Raw genomic sequence first — 19,395 nt, 5'->3', positions numbered from 1 at the left:
TGTGTGTGTGTTTTATTTTAAAAGAGAGAGCAAGAGAGAGAGAGAAACTCACGGTCCCCCTGGCATTTGAGTGGCCCTACAGTCAGTTTGGCCTCAGATCCAGCTCTGCTCGTATCACCAACCACAACCTGACTGACCGGCAGGTGGTCCTTATACACCAACAGGCCTGAATCCTCCCTCCTACACACACACACACACACACACACACACACACACACACACACACACACACACACACACACACACACACACACACACACACACACACACACACACACACACACACACACACACACACACACACACACACACACACACACACACACACACACACACACACACACACACACACACACACACACAACTGACGTATTAACAAAATATGTCTACTGCATAATTTAGCGGTGCAGATAAAGGACTTCGCCCATAAGAGTTAATCAACGTACAAATACAACAAGGAAACTGCCCTACAGAGAGAATGCAACTAACTTTTCAAATAACAACTGTAATTGTCACTTCATAAAAAATAAATTCAAGTGAAGCATTATACCCCCCTTTGTAAAATGGACAGAACAGATGGGGGTCCACTCACCATGAGCGCAGGTCAGCGTCACAGTTGCAGTAGTGTTTGGCGTCAGTACAGTTGTGTTCGATACCACAGGAACACTTCTGTATGCCTGGTCCTGAGCCCCCCCAGTAAGAATGCCTCTCATTGGCTCTTCCTACCCACCAGGTATAAGGGGCACCATCTAAGTCAGACCATCAGCTTGGTGTCATTTTTAAATTCAAAATGTTTTAGTTCAGACACATGTTTACCTTGAAAATATCAGTAGTGTTTTCTACAGTACAATTCACACCAAAACATATCAGTTACACAGAACTGTTAACCATGTGCATTGTTTTGATAGAGTTTACATCTGAATGAGTCTTCAAACAGTGTGACTGAAGGGTATAACAGCTTACTCTCATGGTTTATTATAGGTGATGGCAAACCACCAACACGGAGCACACACCTAAACCTGTTGTCGGTTTAAGAGTGAGTATTTACATGCATGCATTTAATTGTGCAGATATGCATTAATATGTGCCATAATTGTGTTACTGACAGTACTTTTTGCTGACATTGGGCTCATGTGGTTTTTATGCTTGTGTGCTCTTATATGTATATATTTATTCCATCATCATCCTCCTGGCACTGCAGACAACAATTCTGCCATATTTACATAATGGGCTCAAGTGTTCATGTAATTACGTACAATGTCCCTTCTAATATAAATGAATAAAAAAATGCCCTGAAGAGTCCATTGGTTAATGGTTAACATGTATCATATATCTGCATGCAGCTTTACCTGGAGTGTTGAGCAGGCGGGACATCCTGCAGGCGTAGCCCACGTACTGCTCACAGTACTCTGCACTGCTGGACACTGACAGCAGCTGCACTCACAGGAAGGACACACAAACAGAAATTCTTTCTATGTTTTCTTTTGTTAAACAAGGTTAATGTTATTTTTAAACTGATACATTTGTTACCTTCATTACACAACACAGTGTAAAAAAAATGTAAACAAAAATACCTTAACTAGTGACTATTAGTAGCACCAATGCAAAGCACACAAATACTTCAAGTTCTCCACTCTGAACACAACAAGACATAGTGTGGAGCCAGGTGGCTAACAGTAGGTGTGTAGTCATTGTGTACCTGTTCATCAGTCACATTGTAAGTGATCTGCAGCACTGCCTTCCCCTCCTGCTCTGAGCTGGTGACTGATGTCTGAGGAGAGAGGTTGTTCTTCAGCATCGTCCAAACCTTTCCCTCTAAAGCCCCAGAGAAATACCAGCATTAGTATCATATGACAGATAGATGTTTCTATACAATAGCACTTACATGTATCTTGACATTCACAAAAACACACATAATAATAATAAAGGGAAATAATTGTTTTAGTTTAAGAGCCTGTGTCAACATAGCGCTGCTAGGGCGCTAGAGAGGTCGTCCTCCCAGCATCAGAATAGTGTTCCCAGCACTTTTTCAATGTCTCTATGACAACAAATGATCGACAATGTATCATCGCTGTTGTAAGACAAGCTAGCATGGCACCCCTGGGTTTTAAACAAATCTATTTGTGCTACTATATATTTGTCTGACAGGTTTTTTACTATTAACACCAATGAGATGGTTATTGCTCTCACACTTTGACTGAATGGTCTGTCAAAGCTCATTCTGAAAGCCGTAGAGCGAGGAGGACGATGTCGGTATGGAGGTAAAAGTCAACATCTATTGTTTGCTTAAACAATCCTTTAGGTCTTTGTTTTGATAGTTTATATTTAAAATATATGGTCAAAAACAAGCTTCTCCTCCAATTTATACAGTGGCATCATCAGAGCTGTCCTGAAAAGTTGAAATATTTTCATCCGGAAGCACCACCAGTCGCTCAAAAACGGCGATGCGCTTGAAAAAACATGTTCTCAAGATGGCTGCGCTTTCTCCTCTTTGTAAACAATTGACAAAAGGCACTGGCGTTCAGAAAAAGGTACCATGTTTTTTAAGCTGAGGAGTTGAAAGAAGAATTTTGTGTAAAATGTTTGGGCAAACATTGACAAGCGCTGTTCTGGTCTTTTGTTGCTGTATTACCATGTACAAATATGTTTAAACCTTTTCAGCGACATCTCACCTGTCATGTCACAGTGGACTCTGAAGGGGGCGATAGATCCACTGCCGTCTGGGTCAATCCAGAAGCTCCCTGAGCTCTTCCCCTGGTGCTGATACTCCTCACAGGACTGCTGATACATGGCTACAGAGGAGGAGACACATGGGTCAGCACACACAGATCAGTTAGTGTGCTTGTGTGACGTGTGCGAGCATGCATGTGCACTTACATGTATGGCAGGTGGCTCCAGTGTATCCTGTGCCACTACAGTTGCAGCTGAATGTATCCCACGTCTGAGAACAGCGCCCGTCGTGCTCACAGTAATTAGGAACACACCTAATAAAGAAGGGAGGGATAGTGGGAGGAATCTCATAAGAACCTGTTTCAAACCTACCGTATTTGCTGTTAGGCACCATAACAACCAACTGAACCTTCATCCTTGATCCATTCTTAGATTTGTTCCAATCTTATGTTTATACCTGTCTATAATAGCACACATATCCAGGCTGACATTTTCAAATGTTCCAATGAGGCCCTGCTCCACAGCCCTGAGGTCAGCCAGATGGTCGTCTATGTGGATCATCTGCATGCAGCCCTGAAAGGAGCGCTGAAAGGATCGAGTGTTGCCATGCAGAACGTTTCCTGAAAGCAAGCGGAGAAGGTCAAAAGTCTTTAATATAACACTAAAGATCTTATAGAATGAACTTTGCTGCGACTGAACAGTTTGTATGTGCTGCATCTTCTCCTGCTGTGTCACCCCTATGACTGTAGGCAAGATATTAGAAACATTCAGGTCCTGAGTCTAAAGTGTCTAGAGACATATTACAGATTACATTATTTACTACAACCTTTTCAAGACACATACAAGTTACAACAGACAGTTAGTAATGTTTTTGAGGAATCACCTCCAAAGTGGTAGGTTCCTCCAGTCTGGATCTGGATTGGGATGGCTGTTCTCACTGTGGAGGCCTCGTCTCCATCAACTGTCAGCATAGCATAGTTCTCCAAAGCATTCAGATGGACACTGTGCCACTGGCCATCATTCAGACCTGAGCCTGCAAGGTAAACCACACTTTAGTCTATAAACACGTATGTAATATCTTTCACAGCGCTTTAAATGTATAATAATGTCATAAATATGTTCAACAATAGAACTTATTCCAACTTATTTCCCCTCACACACCGGCTAGAAAAAAAGATTTTATAAAAGTTGTACACTGACTAAAAATGTGTCTGTCCTCCAAAAGTGCTCAAAGCAGCATTTGTCGAGCACATATGTCAAAGCTTGAATATAGTAAATGTCAAACATTTCGGTTTAATATATCTTAGCATTTAGATGTTAGGGTTAGATTGATTTATTTATTTTTATATAAGAAGTCCCTTCTTATATGCACATTAATGAACATGAGCATGTGAGTCCATCATGAAAATGCCAGATTTAGCCATAGAGGCTAATTTTCATCTGCAGTCCCTGGCAGGTTGATGGCATTCAAAAAAACTAAAACACACAAGAGTTTGCACAGATAAAAGCACATGAGCATGATTGAAACACATGAGCACAATTTACTTACAATTGCAGCACAAAATAAAGCAAACAAAAACAAAACCCATTAAACACGCTTCTGTGTAATACATGAACTCTCTCTCTCCAATCAAAGAGGTGTTAGTAATATATATAATATTAACGTGTTCTTGAATCAATTACATTTAACTTAACGATAACATTTAAAATATTAAAAAATATGAGGAAAGCAGCAATAAAAACAATTGAATTAAAAGTTCTAACTTATTGAAGATTTGAGGGTTCCTGAACATCCATTCTGAAGATCAATGATCTGAGCAAACCTGATGAGATGTCAATACGCATGTTCTTCTTCTGTGTGACATTCATGTAGACGGTGACCTTGCCCTCCGTCAGTCCCACCTCCACCCAGCCATCAGCTAGTGCGGTGAACATCAGCAGCCCGTTGGGATTCCAAGTCCTGAACGACAGACTGACGGACAGCGTGTCGCTGTCAGTCTGACCCGGCAGCCGCAGGAAGGACGTGGAGTTGAAGAAGACGGAGAAGGAGTTGGCCTCAGCACAAGAAAATGTCAGGTTACGCTACAGAGGAGAAGAGACACAGAGACAGACTTGAGCTGTTACAGCAGCTCTAATTATGAACAGTAATACATCAACAACGGATCTAGTTACAAGTTGTAATGTGAAATGTTTAACTACTTGTAATTAGATCCGCAGTATCCAACCAATCACAAACTAGGGCCTTTTCCATAGCTTTGGTGTTAGACCTCGTTTTGTTCTGTTATTAAGCATACAATGTTTTTGGGGGGTTATAACTCAAATTGACATGTCATCTAGTTGGTAGAAGTATAACCTACTGTAAACACACACACACACACACACACACCCCCCCCCCCCCCCCATTGATTTCAAAGTTTCCTTACAAAGCTGGAGGTGTCCACCTTCTTCCTGCGGACCAGGTTGGTGATGTTGTCTCCGTTGTAGGTGATTCCCTCCATGCAGCCCACAAAGTTATCTACACCTCCGGAGCTGGGCTTTGCTGAAACAGGGTGCCCCCCGAAACTGATCTGAGGACAGGCAGCAGAGCGACAGAGACTAAATGAAACTCATCCCACCCCCATGTTTATTGTACTACTGTGAGACACACACAGTTACCGGCCGGAACTCTCATTACATAATTAGTACTTAAGGCATTTTAACATAACAACAAAACAAAAAACTATTTAAAAAATATATTATATTGTTTTTCCAGGTAGGAAATTCACAATCTCCAGTGAAATTATTTAAAAATTTATATATTCAAATTATGATTTACTGAATAATTTGTAGGACCAAACAGAGATGTTTTGTCTTGAACATTTGATCTGTAGGCAATACTTATTCAGAATGGGGCTTCCACACATATTTTGCATTTATAACAAATATTGCGATTTTGGAAATTGCACTTTGCCATATTGCCAATTTGATAACAGCAAAATGTATGTATTAGTGCGCATACGCCGACCATGCATACAGCCTGTTGCAGTTGCTAGATTTTTTACTATTTTTGTCTTTTAGGGTTCCTATTTTGATTAGATTGTTACTCTATTAGTACCTTTTTCAATCAATCAATCAATCAATCAATCAATCAATCAATGTTTATTTATATAGCCCAATATCACAAATGTTACATTTGTCTCAGTGGACTTCACCGTTTGTACAGAATATCAGTATGACAATACGGCACCCTCTGTCCTCAGTCGGCAGGTCTCCCTTGAAAAAGAGATCTATAATCTCAATGGGACCAATCTGGTTAAATAAAGGTTTGAAACTAAATGAAATGAAATTAGACCCTCACACCGTACAAGGAAAAACTTCCAGAGAAAACCCACAGTTTAAAGGGGAACATGGGTGAAACCTCAGGGAGAGCAACAGAGGAGGGATCCCTCTCCCAGGACGGACAGACGTGCAATAGATGCCGTGTGTAAATCGAAAAGATAATACATTTACATCATAGGTAGTCCAAATGTTTGGAAATGCATGTGTCTATAACAAGAAGATGAATCCACAAGGATGTCCATAATCCGGTGGGAGCCATCAGGGAAGTAGTATGATGAGAGTCAGGCAGGACCACAGTGACTGGTTCAGCCACGACTCAAAGTCCAGCACTTGAATCCAGAACTCAGGATAGAGGATCCAGGACACAGGATCCAGGACTCAGGACTAAGGATCCAGGACTCAGGACACAGGATCCAAGACACAGGACTAAGGATCCAGGACTCAGGACTAAGGATCCAGGACTCAGGACTAAGGATCCAGGACTCAGGACACAGGATCCAGGACACAGGACCGCAGCAACAGGATCAGCCAAGACTCAGGATCCCGGCGTAGATAGACACCAAAAATAAATTTGGGGGAACCCTGGTGAAATCTGACCATGGTTGACCATGGTCAGCATGGTATTTCATGGCCAACCATGGTAAAACCATGGTCGGCCATGAAATACCATGGTGCCTGACCATGGTAACCAAATTCTACCATGGTCAACCATGGTCTACCATGTTTTTATAACCATGGTCTAACCATGGTTTCCTTCAACCATGGTTAGACCATGGTAGACCATGGTCTACATGTACCTTGTTCCAAGAAACCATGGTCAACCATGGTAGAACATGATCTAAATCTATGTTTCAAGAAACCATGGTCAGCCATGGTAGACCATGGCCTACATTTGTACATCGTACTTTTGTTTCTAGAAACCATGGTCAACCATGGTCTACATGTACCCTTGTTCTAAACCTGCCTTAAATGGGGTCACAAATATAAACAACAAATTGAAGAAAGAAAATTAAATGATTAGCTTGTGTAAATTAAATTAAATAAATAAATAATAAATTAAATTAAATTAAATTAAATAATTAATAAATTAAATAAATTAAATTAGCTTCGATGGCACACACACACACACACACACACACACACACACACACACACACACACACACACACACACACACACACACACACACACACACACACACACACACACACACACACACACACACACACACACACACACACACACACACACACACACACACACACACACACACACACACACACACACACACACACACACACACACACACACACACACACACACACACACACACACACAAGCAAGCAAATCTAAATCTCTTCGGTCAAAATGTCCGGTCAAAATAATTTCCCTTTAGCGCAATACCGCTTCAGTTGCGCCACTTATGTGACAGACAAGAAGAGTATGTGACAGACAAGAGTAGTCAATTCTAATGTGTAACACTTAATGTGGAGGAAGAGATGTGCTTTATGGGTTGATTGTGCGTTGATCTGTTGCTAATGCCTCGGGGTTCCGGTGGGCATGCAAACAAATGCATAATGCTGCGCTATACTTTGTGGCCTCACCCAGTTGCATAGCGACACTTATTGTTTAGGTCACGGTGTCTTTTAATAAGCAGGTAGTCATATCATTAGCTAAAACTAGCTGGATCCGATCGATATGGACATAAACGCGAGTGAAGTCTAATCTGACGGGAGAGAGAGATCAGCTGCTGCTGACGAGTCGACACGCAGCTCTGCATGATCACATGCAGCGGTGAGCGGAACAAAACACACACTTCAGGTTAGAATATCACACGTAGCTATTTTAATTACCTCTCAAACTACCTAAACTAGTTATAGATATGTTTAGTTTTACTGTCGGGTCACTCATTACTGGATCCGCGAGCTGCATGATACTGGTATAATAGATTGCCCGATCGGGCAACCAGCAGGTGAGGCTTCATGGCCCGCGCTAAATACTAGATGGCCCCGGGCCATCGGGCAATCCTTAATGTCGAGCCCTGTAGACTAAGCTTATCTCGCAAAAATCGAATTTCATCTGGCAGACTTACTTTTGTTGTGAGCACTGACGAGATGAGACAGGATGCGTTCTTTCCGTGATAGAATCCTCCCGCATTCAGAACACTTAAACCTTGTGTTTCCATCAGTGTCAGTCTGGATCGAGTAGCAGTCTTCCTTTGACATCTTTGTAGTTTGCTGAATGAGTCCAGTTTGTTCATTTAGGAGTACGAGTTCAGCCTAAAAGTAAATATGAACTCGTGTTGCGTGCACAGTACGCCATCTTGTCTTGCTCTCGAAGTCTCATTCGAAATCTCGTATTTTCTCGGCGGGCGATTGGAGTCTATGGAGCAGTCTCCCGCGGAAATTTCCTCAGACTGGCCGAATGTCAAGTGTTTTGATTGGTCTCCAGAAATCCCAGATGATCCAGATGATGCCATTCGCTGTTCCATAACCGTTGGCGCGAAGGCAACCTTTTCCGATCTTGCCAGTTAGCGTCACGATCGGCCAAATTGCCTAGATTTTAATTCTACATCTGCAAGTCATTTATTAAAGTGTAACTCAGCCAAGATACTCAAGATGACGACACACGCACTGATGTGGTGGCCTGCAGACCGACAGGGGACGGTCGTGAGCCTGAACTTGATAAAAAGACCTAGGAAAGAGCTGTCAGAGTACCACGTTGGGGAAGAAGTACAAGCTCAGTGCCCTGGCTACCCTGGGTTGCACCGGGCCATAGTGTACAGTATAGGTATGTAAACTATGACTATCACTGTGTATATGTTGACAATGATTATTATTATAGGCCTAGACTAGCCTAGAGGATATATGTAGAATATATATATAATACATATATGTACAATTTTGTGCGAAATAAATGATTTTTATGCACGTCAAAATGTCAGGAGTGTTAGACCTATAACATACGCTACGCTTTTTGTGTGACAGTAGGCCTATATCTTTTTCATTTCCAGTCTCCTTGGAGCTGTTTAACCTTTAAATCATAAGAGCTTGATCTTGAGAATTATTTGAAACCATTTTAAATGCAAAAATCTCATTATTTGAGTATATAAGCTACCTTTGCGTGAATGTATTGCCACATTATGCATCAGTGGATAAATACAAATTCTGACTTTGTGATCTCATAACTAATTTGACACTCATATTATACAAATGAGATTGATACATTTTCAACTATTCTAGGCTAGGGCCTTAGTATATTGTGAAGAATTTTGATAGTTTCTCTTCAGAAAATATTAAATTTTAGTACCTTTTTTAAAGATGCTAAGTGCAAGGTAGTCTACCCTCCTTATCTATTTGAATTACAATGTATACAATTTTTGCAGTAAATATATTTTTTATAATCATGGCTTTATACAAATTTTACCTTTATAACTGTTAGATACATGTATTGGTTAAGGTAATTTGAGAGATAAAAATGTGTATGTAATTAATATGACTTGCTGTGTTGACACTTTATACCAATTAAGGTGTGTTTCTAGAAAACCGCGAAACACAATAGAAACATACACATTACACATAATTCGGAAGAAACTGGCAATATTATATGTGATTTTTCAAATATTTAATATATCAACTTTCATAGTATTCACACCAAAAAACAATTTATACAACTTTTTATTTTTTACCCCTCCGTCACACTTGTGGAGCATTATTTTTTTAGACAGGCCATATGGCATAACCATTTCTACTGTAAATCTGTCTGTAATTTCACTGGTCTAAAAATTACACTCTAACCAGTGCTAACATTTATATTTGTTGATCTAATTTATTTACAGGGCAAAAGAAAGACTTGGATATTCTTTCCAAGGATCCAAATTTTTTGGAAAAGGCCCTGGTCATGCAGGAGGAGGTGGAACCAAAGCCGAAGGAGGTCACCAGGGTCTGTGACACTGATCAACCAAAGCCAGCCCAAGGCCAAAAGCCAACAAAGAAGACACCAGTGAATGTCCCTGTGGTGGCCGACATGGCCCAAAGAATTGCAGAGAAGACCAATGGGTAGGTTTCAAGATAAATACTGTAAATCATGAAATATGTTAATTTTGTATTTAAAAAAATATTTAATTAAACATGTTACCGGGCACTCCTGTACTTTAGTGTCTTGTTCTTCTGTTTATATTTTATTCAGTTAAATATTATTTTTCTGTACAGCAATGGTGACGCCAAACAGCCTCAAACGAGTTCAACGGAGACAAGTAGACCCAAAGACGAGTAAGAACTTATATCATGCTTAATTGCTTATTCTCAGGAGTCTTATGTCTAATGAAAACTAAACTAAAACAAGTATGTTTAATTTTGGACCATTTGAATACTATTTAGGATTAAGGTAACAGTTCTAACAATTTAGAAAAATACTGACAATACTACCATGGTTACAAACATTTGATCTGTTAGTATTCCTTGTAAAAAAATCATGCATTTTGTACAGCTATGGTGACACCAAACAACATGAAACGAGTCCGATTTCAGGCAAGAAGACGAGTAGCCCGAAAGATGAGAACTATTTCTCAGGAGTCTAATGAGTTGATGTTTAGCCAAAAGGAAAATTAAGCTAAAACAAGTAGGCCCTATGCTACACTTGAATACCTTTTTAGGATTAAGGTACAGTTCTCATAATTTAAAAAAAGAACTACAAAATTACTGACATTATATGTTAATTAATTTTCATGAAAAATGTGTACTTAATTATTCCTCCTAAAAATAATACAAAATGATTCCTAAAAAATACGCATTTTGTTTTCCAGCTTTGTAACTCGTAAAGAGTTTAAGGAAATGGAAGAGGAGGTGAGGAAGCTGAAGGCGCAGATCAAGAGAATTAGGCGCCACTGCAACCCTGCCGAACATGGCAGCTCTCTACCATCACCATCACTGCCAACATTGGAGGTCGCATCACCGTCGCCAAAATCACCGTCGCCAACATCGCCGTCGCCAAAATCACCGTCGCCAAAATCACCGTCACCATCACCTTCGGAGGAGGCCCTTCATGAGTTGATTCGGCACGAGGACAAACCATTCCTGGCTGTCAAAATTGTTTTGTGCCAGCTGTTCCCCCGGGCTTACATTTTAAGCCACAGCGTCTCGGGGAAGGCTTCAAACAGCAAAACAACTGCCAAGCCACCCTTTGATCTGCGACTTTTTGGCAGAATGCTGTCGGTTGTGATGGGGAAATTTCCCCAGCTGAAGAGGAGCATGATCACCCCACTTGTTCATGCTGTACAGAAATGCTTGACCAAGAGTACAACATGAACAAGTAGGTGATCATGCTCTTCAAGACAGACTTTTTTATTTTGTGTTTTACATATTTTCTTCAACTTTTTAGATTTTTGGAAGGGGGGGGGATAACCTCACTTCAATGGTCAGACGGGGGTGGGGGGGGGGGGGGTGTGAACATTGGTATTTTTTTCTGAATGGAGAGAGGGAATAGAAAAGGAAAAATTCTTTGCTTAACAATTTGTCGCAATTGCCCAAATTGTCTGTTTTAATGTCAGTGGATCAATAAAACACAAAATAAAAAAGTCTGGCCCCAGCTGGGCAAATATATTGGAGAATTATGAACTTGTATTAACCAGACTTTTCTAATTTGAAGTTCAAATGTACATCTTTGTAAACCATGTGTCATTCATAAACAACACCATTATGTCTGCATCAATCTATTGTTTTATTATTTGTGGTCAACCATTGTTCTTTGACATTTTGTACCGACAGTCCACCATTGTTCCATGGTCAACCATTGTTTTCATGGTCAACCATACCATTTTAACCATGGTCGACCATGGTTTGACCATGGTCGACCATGGCTTGACCATGGTTTGACCATGGTCTACCATGGTTTGATCAACCAAATTCTCCTTCCTAACCATGGTCAAGAATCATGGTTTGATACCATGGTTAACCATGGTTTCCATTTTACCATGGTCTCAAACCGTGATGCCACTTCCCAACCATGGTTGACCATGGTTGATCATGGTACAACCATGGTTCGGAGAGCATGGTTGACCATGGTCAACCATGGTCAACCATGGTCTATTTCACCAGGGAAGCTGGGTTATTTTAAGCTGTGCCCTCTCTAAACCTTGGTGTAGAGAGAGATTTTTGTTTTTGTTTTATCGACATTGATTTGCTTCTGTTGTGCATCCAAGCCACTGTGGCGCAGCAACTATATGGCTGCCTTGTTTCCAGCAGAGAGAAGCTAATCATGCTAAAACAGGCTAGAATAGTGGTCCGAACAATGGCTATCCCCACAGAAATCTGGTGAACACAGGGGGTGCCTTGTAAACCAGAAGAGACGAAGGAGGCATTTTAGTTACAGATTAATGGAGACAAGAGACGTAAAATCACTGGATGATGGGAATGAACAAACTACGGGTGTAAGCCAGGAGTCAGACACAATATCAGGAGTGTAGTGTAATGTGCTTTACGGAAACATGGCTGCTTCAGGATATATCTGATATTCCTTTGATGGCTTCCGAACTGTACGGACTGTAATTTACCTCATGGTCCAGGTCCAGGTGGTCAAACTCTCCATTGGTCCTGAACTGCTGAGTGTGATGGTCGAGTGTGAAGTTAACATTCCTTCGGTAGCGCTCTATGACGACTGAGTGCCAGTGGTCATCATCTAGTAAGCTCCCACTGGTCACAGATGTGTGACCCTGGATGGAACCACACTGGTCACTTCCTGGAGAGCAAGTAAATCACACAGAGAAAGATTGTACAAGTGTATCATGGCATTATCATGCAACAGTATCAGTAGTATAATATAGTCCTTAAAACGGCAATAGAATAAAAAAGGTTCTCTGTTGTGAACATGCTTGCTACCTAGGTTGAGGCTTAGCTGCAGTCTGGCCCTGCGCAGCTCCAAAGAGATGTAGTCCCCCTGCTGTCCCTCTCCGTGGAGCAGGACCCCGGCTCCAGCTGTGGTTCTGAACTTAAGAGAGATCAAATCCTTCACAATCTTTATCTTCTTACTCCTGAAGCGGTAGGAGATCACACCAAGGCCATCAAAACTGATCACATCTGCCCCTGGAAGAATATGAGAAAATCACAAAAAAGGTTCAGACAATTATCTTTCCTGCCAAAAGAACAGATCATGGAAGCGGGGTCATCATTGTGCCTCCTTGCTGGATCGTGGGAAAGTGTTTCCCTTTTCGTTGCCTTTTTTTAGTGCTCATCACAGCTAGTGCTTAGAAAACGTTTTCAAATGGAGATTAGAAATTCAAATAGATTTGAATGGAGATGGCACAACATAAAAATTACACTGTTGTGCGCATGCACATAACAATGTAGATGCTAAACGCGTAATTGTACATTTGATGTGCAGGGTGGGTGGGGGTAATAGTAGACTTGAAGAATAGTCGCTAATAAAAGCTTTGCTAATTTTGTGGTGAACATTTAATTTCCTATACATTCTTCACACTAAAAGCTTTTGTTATTTTGATATTTGAAGGCTTTTGTGGTGAAGCAGGACAATCCATCAAAGCTGGTTCATTACCGCTGTTCATCAACAGTAAATCAAAACTACTCCTATACGGATAAAAGGGTACACTAAACTTAACTTAGCTCCAAAGAAGGAAAATATGAAGTTTTAAAAATACTTTTAAAAACGGCTGTGTCTGGTCTCCTGAGACCAGTGTTGGGACTATCCATCCATCCATCCATCTTCTCCCGCTTATCCGTGGTCGGGCCGCGGAGGTGGAAGTTCCAGCAGAGAGCCCCAAACTTTATTTTCCCTGGCCACATCAACCAGCTCTGACTGGGGGATCCCAAGGCGCTCCCAGGCCAGCGAAGAGATATAATCCCTCCATCTGGTTCTAGGTCTACCCCTTGGTCTCTTCCCAGCTGGACGTGCCTGGAACACCTCCCTAGGGAGGCGCCCAGGTGGCATCCTAACTAGGTGCCCGAACCACCTCAACTGGCTCCTTTCGACGCGAAGGAGGAGCGGTTCAACTCCGAGTCCCTCCCGGATGACCGAACTTCTCACCTTATCCCTAAGGGAGACACCAGCCACCCTGCGGAGAAAACCCATCTCGGCCGCTTGTACCCGCGATCTCGTTCTTTCGGTCATGACCCATCCTTCATGACCATAGGTGAGGGTAGGAACGAAAATGGCGTGTTGGGACTAACGCGTTACAAAAACGCAACTACTTTTTGCGGTAACTAATAACGTTACTAGTTACCTATTCCCATTAAGTAACGCCGTTATAGTTACTGTGATTTAAATGGGTGCGTTAGTGCGTTACATTATGTGATCCAACTGAACCGAATCTCCCTGCTGATGTAACTTACAGGCGAATACAGCGATGTCCTCTCACAGCACCATGGAAAAGTGAAAGTAACCAGAGAGGAGTGATGATTGGTTAACGCGGGGTAACATTTCAGGGTAAGCCAATCAGAGACAGAGTTGGGCGGGTCTTGCCTTATGGGGAAATTAAACAGACACACAAACACCTGCTAACACACACACACACACATACACGGCAACGCCCACCAACAGCTCATAAGAAATGTTACCATAGTGTACCATAGTACGTACCATGGTACACCATGGTACTACCATGGTACTACCATGGTACCTCAGATGTTACCATAGTGTACCATAGTACGTACCATGGCATACCATGGTACCTCAGATGTTACCATGATGCATACCATGGTATAATTCTGGTACATACCGTTGTACCACAGCTGTTACCGTGGTACGTACCATGCCACCTCCGATACTATAGTACATGCCGCGGTACCTCAGATAACTGGTACTCCATAGAGTATTCAAATGGTACTACAGACATTACCATGGTATGTATCATGATAATCACTCAAGTCCCATTGTATGCATTTTTATTTTTTATTTATGTGAATGCAAGTCTTATACCTTGTTTAGTATTTTTCATTGCTGGTTTTAGTTGGTTTCCCTTTAGGTAACATATATTTTCATCTTCTTTTTCAACACATCTTCACACAAAATAGCCAAAGAATTACACTTTAGATAAAGATGTTCTCAATGTTGTTATTGAATGAGACAACTGAGTTCATACAGCGCTTCAATGTGGCGTTTTACTCACATATTTAGAAATATCCATATAGATTTACCCAGTCACAGACACAAATGCATTAAAAAATACAGTTAATGATCAAACAGTGAGTTATAAAAAAACAATAATAGCATAAATAAAAACACATTTAAATCATCATATATGTGCAGACAAATTGAGTCTCAACAGTTTGTGCTAGCCCTCAACATTTGACTTGTCTCAAACAAAGGCATTTCCATCACATATAGCTTACCCCCATGTTCAATTGCAATACATTTAGCTATGATGTCCTCGTCAATACACACAATTCATTGGAGATCTTTACTTTTACAAGACATTTTGCAACACCAGTTTGTCTTTCTTGAACAAAGTGGACCTGCACAAATTATACCATTTCATGGTTTGGATCTTCCCCTCCATCCTCTGATGACCCTCCAGACTGAGAGACAGCAAAAGGCTATAAGATAAGATGGATCTTTATTGATGCCCATAGGGAACAGGTGTTAGCATGCAGCAACAAAATATATTTAAATGGGAAGGTAGCATTGCGGGTGAAAGTCATATGTGCATACAGTGAAAATAATGTTAACTATAAGTTATAAAATAACTCCTGATACTTTTTGCTATTTGTAACCCAAATTATTTTGTGTCGGATAAATCTGTATTCTTATCATCATAGAAAACTGTGTTGTCTCTTACTGCTACCTGTAATGTAGCAAAGGTCATGGATTTTAACAGAATACGTTATTTTTTTTAATAAGTAAAACAATCCCTGCATGTTTATGTTGTACCATTTCATGTTGTTGATCTGTTCCTTCGTCGTCTGCAGCCATCTCTACCTCATCGTCACTCTGAGAGACAGAAAAGTTGAAATAAAATGAATTCAATAAAAAAAGAGGGGCTATTCCTGAGACAGGCATCATAAAAAGAGCATTCAAACAGGATACAAAGACAGTACATGACGGACGAACGATGACCTTGTGGCAATGCACAGTGGCAATGCCTTAAAAAAAAAATCAGTGACTAAGTAGCAGAGTCATAGTTAAGTCCACCAGTGAGTCCAATTTCTTAAGTCTGTGGATCAGTCAATGCAAAAAACAACAATTTCATTATGTGGATCCTCCCCTTTGTCATCTGATATCCCGCCAGAATGGTGATCAGCCTGAGTTAAAGCAAAAGGCTACACAATAACTATCCTGATAATATGATTTTAATGAATCTAACACAACATCATCGTCACTGTAATACATTATACTCTCACCCACCATTCGATCTTCATTTGAAGCTTCATCACTGGATGAGTCAGAGTCTGTAAATTGATAAAATCACACAGCTGTTACACAGACATTTATACACACATTGATTGTGGGCATTTTAATTTAGCATCTCAGCAAAAAGCTAGGGTTGGTTTATACTGTATATGTCTCAGCTTTTTTAGAGTCAATATTGATTTTATGTTTTATAACGTAATTTACATATTGCCCTACTGCTATCAAAATAGGAATAATAGCAGTATACACAAAGTGAATCTATACATGTACATCTAAAAAACGTTTCAAAATGTTGTAGTATACTCTGCTATAATTCGTTGAATACAGTAGTGTGAGACAAAAAACACCAAATGAAATACGTCTTATATTGGCAGTTCATCCCGTTCGTCCAATGTGAAGAGAAAACCCGTCCTTACCTGTCACAAGTTATGCCTCCATACGGGTCCTTCGGTACCGTTTTGTAGTCCTGGGAATATCTACCTAAATCTGACAAATATCTTTTGTACATTCTCAGGTTTTCTCTCTTTTTGTGAATGAGAATCAAAATTAAAAACTTTTTCCAGGCACGGATTATTCTGCCGCTGAGGGTAGCCGGTGAGTGGTTCTTTAGCGTTGCTAGGATACAGACCGCAGTGCCAACTGCAATCTCCGGATTGTAATCACTTTGTTGCCACTACTTAGAGCTACTTTTGAACACAAACATTTACGGGCTCTATGAATTTAGCAATGATACAATCGAAGTTGGCCGGTTACATTTAATTGAGGGAGAGTACGATCCTAAATGGGACAAGGAGTATCTTGTCTGGTGGCCTCAAAATGGGAAAAAGATGGCTTGGACTGCGAAAGTGTTATCAACTGGCGGTAAGTTTGCATATTTAAAAAGATCATACATGTACAGCTTATCATTATTATTATTATTAACAGTTGTTAGGCCTATGTTTTATTTGTTAATATATAGCAGTGGCGGCTGGTCAATAGAGGTGCTATGGAAAGTTTTATATTTATAATAAGTACAATACTGTTTAGTATATCAAATCTAAACCGTTATATGTTTCATTAGAATCATTACCCTCTCTCGTCTGGGAATTAAGCACCCCAGCGCATCTTCCACAGCCCCACCTAAAATATGTTTCACCAGCTGCCACTAATAAATAGTTTAAATCACCTGGCTAAATAGGTATTATCAGCTAAGTATCATAAGTATACTAATGGGTGTAGCATGACCATATGTTATATTTTCCTATACAGAGTATCATTACCAACATATTGTCATGTAAGCAGACAATGTGACTCACATACAAATGTTGATGTACCCTATATATATATATATATATATATATATATGGATTGTACAAAGTAATAGGCTGAATATCTTTGTTGCTTCCAATAGATGACAAAGGTGCACTCCTCAAGATGAGGAACCGGCTGGTTGAAGGTAAAGAACCTTTGGAACAATCCGGGCCGATGGGAAAAGGCAAGAGGGCAAAGAAAAGGAGGCCTTTCGTGGAGGAGGAGGAGGACGACGTGGAACAGTAAGAGGTGAGTTATTCCAAATCGAAACACCACCACTTTATTAAGATACACACACAACCACACACAAAAACAAATATTTAGATATGTTGTTGTCTGTTCTCAGGAGAGACCGAGCAAAAAACCAAGGCCGGAGTCATCGTCATCCACAGACATTATCCAAAAATATAAGGATCTTCAGAAGGTATGTATCTGTTTTATACTAAGTCCAAAGTGCAGTGACCTAAATGTACCTAAACTGTGCAATACATACCTGGCTGCTAAATCCTCAAAACACAAGTACATTTATTTAGAACTAACTTTCCACACTGGCTTTTAAACCTAACCTTCTTCTTTTTTTTTTTAATGGTGTGCTTTTTGATAGGCCCAAGAGGTGAACAAAAATAGTTACCAGAATGACGTTGGAGGAAAGGGTTGCTGCACTGGAGAGGGAGAATTATTCAGCATCATTGAAGGTATGTTGATTTAACTGTGCTTGAGTAAAAGTAGAAGTACTCAGATCTTCTTCTTGAGTAAAAGTAGAAGTACTCAGGTCTTGTACTTGAGTAAAAGTAGAAGTACTCAGATCTTGTACTTGAGTAAAAGTAGAAGTACCAGAGTGTCAGAATGCTAGGGCTGTGCAATTTAATCGATCCTGCGATATATATCGATATTTTGTTTCCCGAGAAAGTATCGATATTTCAGCCGCGGGTATCGATACATTAAGTATCATTCAAATCCCCCGTGTTCCGCCTGGCACTCTGCTCGCTGCCCATTCCCCCCCGTTCGCTTTGCATGAAGAGCAATTACGTCAGCCAGCCGAGCCGCTAGTGTCGCTGTAGAGCATTTCTAGATACACAGACGCCGGTGTCTTCTTCTCGCAGTGAGTGCGAAGCGGTTCAGGAGAATGGCGGCAAACATTAACCACACTGGAGAGGGTCTTCTCTACCGCCGGAGATATCGGCCCAATCCCAAACCACTCCCTCGACGGAGTGAACTCCGTCTGTAGCCACACTCGCAGCTCAACGAGGCTCCCTCCTGTCAGATGGAGGGAGTAAATACAGCAGCAAGCTTTGGGACGGCCTCCCCTCTCTCCGGCAGAAACAGGAAATGCCGTAACTATATGTAACAACGGTTTCAAATCAGCATCTCTTAGACAAAAAGTTTAAATTAATTACTCAAATAAAAATCCTAACATCTTTCATTGTGTTTCAAAGCTCTTTTAGTTTTAAACCTGATGTTTATAAGCTTCTTAGTTTTTGCAACGGTCTGTAAATATACACAACTTTATAATAAAATGCACACATTTACCTTTTTCTAGACTAAATACAGGTACAATCCTAACTTAAAAACATATGAGGTTATCATGAAGTTGTTAACATCGCAGTTTATCAGTGGATGTTTGCTGGAACTACTTGTTAACAGCTTGTTTCCTGACGGACACACAAAGCGTGACTCCGGTCAGGTAGAGACCGGTCTCAAGTCAGCACCCCTGCAGACTCGCTGTTTGAGGGCTTGATAGCCCACTCCCCCTCCACA

General features: G+C 40.8%; 2 protein-coding genes across 5 annotated transcripts in view; one reads left to right on the top strand and one right to left on the bottom strand.

Annotated features, from left to right (window-relative positions):
• The window catches only part of LOC307018883 (contactin-associated protein-like 2), a 103,138-nt gene that overhangs the window by 61,136 nt on the left and 22,607 nt on the right, over nucleotides 1-19,395 (bottom strand). Inside the window, exons 5-16 of one of the 2 annotated variants that reach the window (XM_079649371.1) lie at nucleotides 12,864-13,067; nucleotides 12,539-12,723; nucleotides 5,094-5,237; nucleotides 4,494-4,752; nucleotides 3,554-3,703; nucleotides 3,128-3,290; nucleotides 2,878-2,984; nucleotides 2,673-2,792; nucleotides 1,700-1,815; nucleotides 1,350-1,434; nucleotides 593-722; nucleotides 53-180 (exon numbers count right to left, since the gene is read on the bottom strand). In XM_079649371.1, coding sequence (XP_079505497.1) covers nucleotides 53-180; nucleotides 593-722; nucleotides 1,350-1,434; nucleotides 1,700-1,815; nucleotides 2,673-2,792; nucleotides 2,878-2,984; nucleotides 3,128-3,290; nucleotides 3,554-3,703; nucleotides 4,494-4,752; nucleotides 5,094-5,237; nucleotides 12,539-12,723; nucleotides 12,864-13,067 — 1,791 coding nt within the window. Of the gene's footprint in view, nucleotides 1-52; nucleotides 181-592; nucleotides 750-1,349; nucleotides 1,435-1,699; nucleotides 1,816-2,672; nucleotides 2,793-2,877; nucleotides 2,985-3,127; nucleotides 3,291-3,553; nucleotides 3,704-4,493; nucleotides 4,753-5,093; nucleotides 5,238-12,538; nucleotides 12,724-12,863; nucleotides 13,068-19,395 lie in introns of both variants that reach the window. The other variant, XM_079649370.1, reaches the window with a different exon arrangement.
• Nucleotides 7,333-11,400, top strand: LOC307018886 (uncharacterized protein). Of its 3 annotated transcripts, none has more exons than XM_079649376.1 (4): nucleotides 7,333-7,782; nucleotides 9,827-10,046; nucleotides 10,200-10,259; nucleotides 10,793-11,398. In XM_079649376.1, the coding sequence occupies exons 1-4, from the start codon at nucleotides 7,767-7,769 to the stop codon at nucleotides 11,292-11,294; spliced, it is 798 nt and encodes a 265-aa protein (XP_079505502.1). In that variant the 5' UTR covers nucleotides 7,333-7,766; the 3' UTR covers nucleotides 11,295-11,398. The 3 variants fall into 3 exon arrangements, with proteins under 3 accessions (XP_079505502.1, XP_079505500.1, XP_079505501.1); XM_079649374.1 differs by having other exon boundaries at nucleotides 7,333-8,778; XM_079649375.1 differs by lacking the exon at nucleotides 10,200-10,259 and having other exon boundaries at nucleotides 7,333-8,778; nucleotides 10,793-11,400.

The sequence above is a fragment of the Notothenia rossii genome, assembly GCF_949606895.1.
Source record: "Notothenia rossii genome assembly, chromosome: 9".
Taxonomy (NCBI): domain Eukaryota; kingdom Metazoa; phylum Chordata; class Actinopteri; order Perciformes; family Nototheniidae; genus Notothenia; species Notothenia rossii.
This window is presented reverse-complemented; position numbering and strand designations above follow the sequence as displayed.